The following is a 3,915-nucleotide window of genomic DNA, read 5'->3' on the forward strand; positions in this document are numbered from 1 at the left end:
GGGTTTAGAGTCCCAGCTGACGGTGTTTCAACTAAAAACCTAGAGGTTGGAGTCCTGGTCAAATGACGTTTTGACTAAAGTCCCAGAGGGTTAGAGTCCCAGATAAGGACGGGATGCGGGTGTCATCCCCCCTGGTTGAAAAGGGGTGCGGGTTTTAATGTTTTTATCTTTTTTAATATATTTTTAAAAAAATCTCTTTCTCTTTCTTACTGTTTATTCAATGTGACATACTGTTTTTTAATTATGTAAAGCACTTTGAAATGCCTTCCTGCTGAAAGGTGCTATACAAATAAAATTTGATTGATTGATTTAACTTTTTTTTTTTTTTATTCATTGTACTTTGACAATTGCAAAACCTTAAGATCCACACTGTCAATGTCTGTGATTGTTTCTTTTTTTTAATATATATAATATTGTGATATTTATCTTTGTGTGAAAGATCCTCTGTATGTTAATGCTATTTGTTTTGAAATAAAGTTTTAAAAAAAAATCCAACGCTGCAGTGGGACTTCCAATACAATACTGCCACCTTGTGGCCTTTTTCTTTAACGGCATGAAATGTAATAAATACAACTAAATATTCCTTTATTACCGTATTATCCTGCTTCATTAACTGAATACGATCTGAATTATTACATTGAGAGATTTCTTGTTAAATCAATCAGAATAAACCAAAAATGTTTAAGGTACAATAGGATTCTCATTTGTCAAAAATAATATAAAAATAAGGTGTCATATATTTTTCCAAGTCAGTTTTTCTGAGTTGTCTTATTTTAATTTACCTCAGGAAGCTGCAGCAAACTAATTTAACCTGATCCTCAATAATATCAGTGACGTCATTAGTGAAGGTTATGACAGTAATTTACCTCCAGTTGTCTTTGCTCTGACTTTATTTCTTTTAAAGAACAAATGTTGTTGGAACATTTACTAATTTCAGAGAATATTTTATCTAACAAAGTGATCCGTAATTATTTTTCCAAAGTTTAGCTGAACTGATGCTAAAACCTGATTCTTGTTTAAGAGTGTGTTACATAACAGATTCAGATTTATTACAATCCCGAATGGGAGATTAATGAATATAAATAGTTTCATATCATAAATACTCTGAGGCCAGAGGGTTGGATCAGATGGGATTTTACTGGCAAACAGAAACAAAGCGCTTTGCTCCTCTGGTTTGTCCTGAATGCGTAATTAGAGCAAATCTCAAGTTATCCTTTGAACATATTTTATAATACTTTTCAAAAAGCACCGGAATGTATGACTTACCACAGCAGAGCGCGAAACAAACCAGGGACTTTCCGGTTTCCTAACATATTTACAGCCAACCAGAAGAGGGCGCTAAAACACACCCACCGCATTATAACTGCGATACATATTTTAGCAGGAATTTAGCTATATTTATAATACTCTTTGCATAAACACGCATAAAAACTAAGAACGTATGAAAAGCTAAAAAGTAAAAACAATAAAAAGACATCAAATATAAATCAATACATGATCTGTACAGAAATGTTATCATTTTCGACTGACAACAAAAATCATAATCAACCAACAGCCCGGCATGAGGCGCTTCCCTTATTGTAACATGTTACATAGTAGAATGATTACTTATGAGTTAGTTAATAATGAGGCTGGTTCGACTGGTGGAGGGAGAGATAAACACACAGACAACCACACAGCGCAAAATTATTGAAGTGTGTTAAATATTTATAACAATACACACAAAGAAGTACTTTAAATAGTCCATGAAATACCAGAAATGCTTTTTTCCCCCTCCTTTATAAAAGGCAACATTTAACCGTTCAGCTGATGGAGGTGAGAGGAATGATGGGGACGGATCCAAATTCAGTTTGGTTCCGTGCAGAGTGAGGATGAGGAGAATACCTCCGACCAGACTGGAAGGAGCTGCAGGGATGTGACGGTTCTTTTGGTTCAGTGGGTGGTTAGCTCGTCTGGTCCACAGGGAAACAGGCATCAGAACTGGAATCCAGATCAGGAATCAGGATCTGGAGCAGGAACAGAACGATGGCCTGTGTAAAACAGACCAGTTCCCACTTAGCAAAGCGCGTTACCAGGTGAATTTTTTTTTTCCCAGTCACACATCAGACCGGGAGTCTCCCACCGAACCGGTGAGCAGCAGCCGTACGGCTGATCATGTGACAGGAAAACCGCGTGAGGACCGACTCACTGAATGGTCTTTGTTCTCGATTGATTTATTTTTGTGCTTAAAGGAAATTAAGAAAATTAGATCTTTCTAAAATAATTATTTAAGTGTAACGGGTAAGTGTAACATAAGCTTGTGAAATAAATAAAAGAAGTGAATCTAAAAGAAATGGTAAAAAAAAAAATCCCTGCATTGTCCTGCATTAAAAAGAAAAAATGCTTTACGAACACAAAAACGATTGTAGCTGTTAGTTTTTATACTGAGGACTGGAACTGGAAATCAGCTTGTAAAACTGTCAGAATGTCTTTAGCTTTTCTGTTTATTAAATATTAAACAGTTCTGTAAGTGTATATTGTTCAAATCCTAAGATCTTTTTAAATATACATGTATTACTCTGCTAAATGCATTTCCTGACCTAATATTAAGATTTCCAAAACAACAGAGGATTAAAATGGTCAGCACAGATTCAATAAATGATCTATAAAATAAGATCATCATTGACCTGAAGCCTGAAGCTTTCTTAGTGAAAACAATTTTTATTTAATTATTGGTCACATCATAAATACAGGACTTATCTTTATTTTTAATATTATTATTATTGTCGTTTTTAAGCATGAAGTTTAATTATTTGTCTATCAGTAAATCATGCAAATATTATTTTATCTCGGCCATTTTGTGCTCCGAAAACATCACTTATGCCGCCAGGTGTCGGGGTTTTATTTTGTAGGCCCCATCCGGCGGTGAGCGGAAGTGTTGTGTCTACTGTGAGAACTTGACGCGCGCTGTTCTGATTGGAGGATTACGTTTGTGCTGAAGTGCGACCAATCAGTGAAGAGATGGCAGGTATAAATCCCCGACGCTCCTGTTTTGACGCATCCTTTCCTCCTGTTTGGTGAGGGCGAAGGTGTATTTGATCGAAACAAGATGTCTGGACGCGGAAAGACCGGTGGCAAGGCCAGAGCTAAGGCCAAGACCCGCTCGTCCCGTGCGGGGCTCCAGTTCCCCGTGGGCCGTGTTCACAGGCTGCTGCGCAAGGGGAACTACGCCGAGCGCGTCGGTGCCGGAGCTCCGGTGTACCTGGCTGCGGTTCTGGAGTACCTGACCGCTGAGATCCTGGAGCTGGCCGGGAACGCCGCCCGCGACAACAAGAAGACCAGGATCATCCCCCGCCACCTGCAGCTGGCCGTGCGCAACGACGAGGAGCTCAACAAGCTGCTGGGCGGCGTGACCATCGCTCAGGGAGGCGTCCTCCCCAACATCCAGGCTGTCCTGCTGCCCAAGAAGACCGAGAAGCCGGCCAAGGCCAAGTAAACGTCCGCAGCCCGAGCGACAACCCAACGGCTCTTTTAAGAGCCACCTACTTCCGTCTGAAGGGTCAAAGTTTCTAGAATTCACTTAAAATGCATAAGGTCTGACAGGGCCGTGCAGAGACCACTAAAGTGGCAGGTGCTCAAAAGAAAAAAATGGGCACATCTCTCCACATTCTAGGACAGAATATTAAAGCCATTCAGCTTTCAGAGTTTAATAAACAATGATAAATTACAAAATTGTGAAATATGCAATCAAAGCTAAGGTAAATCTCTATACAGCTATGCATATGTAAGATATTTTATTAGTAATTTCTTTCTGCAGGTCTATTTTGTTATAAGAAAGTATTTCAATCTTCAAACCTGCAAGATATGTAAATCAGAGCTGGTGGTTTAGCTCTGATTTACATATTTTGTCTTTACAGAATTACACCATTAAAAATA

General features: G+C 38.8%; 1 protein-coding gene across 1 annotated transcript; it reads left to right on the forward strand.

Moving 5' to 3' along the window:
- Window positions 1-2,852: 2,852 nt before the first annotated feature.
- Window positions 2,853-3,522, forward strand: LOC103154044 (histone H2A-like). The gene has a single exon (XM_007575191.2). The coding sequence runs from the start codon at window positions 3,089-3,091 to the stop codon at window positions 3,473-3,475; it is 387 nt and encodes a 128-aa protein (XP_007575253.1). The 5' UTR covers window positions 2,853-3,088; the 3' UTR covers window positions 3,476-3,522.
- The last annotated feature ends 393 nt before the right edge of the window (window positions 3,523-3,915 follow it).

This window comes from Poecilia formosa, unplaced genomic scaffold (assembly GCF_000485575.1).
Source record: "Poecilia formosa unplaced genomic scaffold, Poecilia_formosa-5.1.2 Scaffold371, whole genome shotgun sequence".
Classification (NCBI taxonomy): domain Eukaryota; kingdom Metazoa; phylum Chordata; class Actinopteri; order Cyprinodontiformes; family Poeciliidae; genus Poecilia; species Poecilia formosa.

What these genes read in the sequence shown, in the direction of transcription:
- LOC103154044 (XM_007575191.2), top strand. Translation starts at nt 3,089, where the DNA reads ATGTCTGGACGCGGAAAGACCGGTGGCAAGGCCAGAGCTAAGGCCAAG.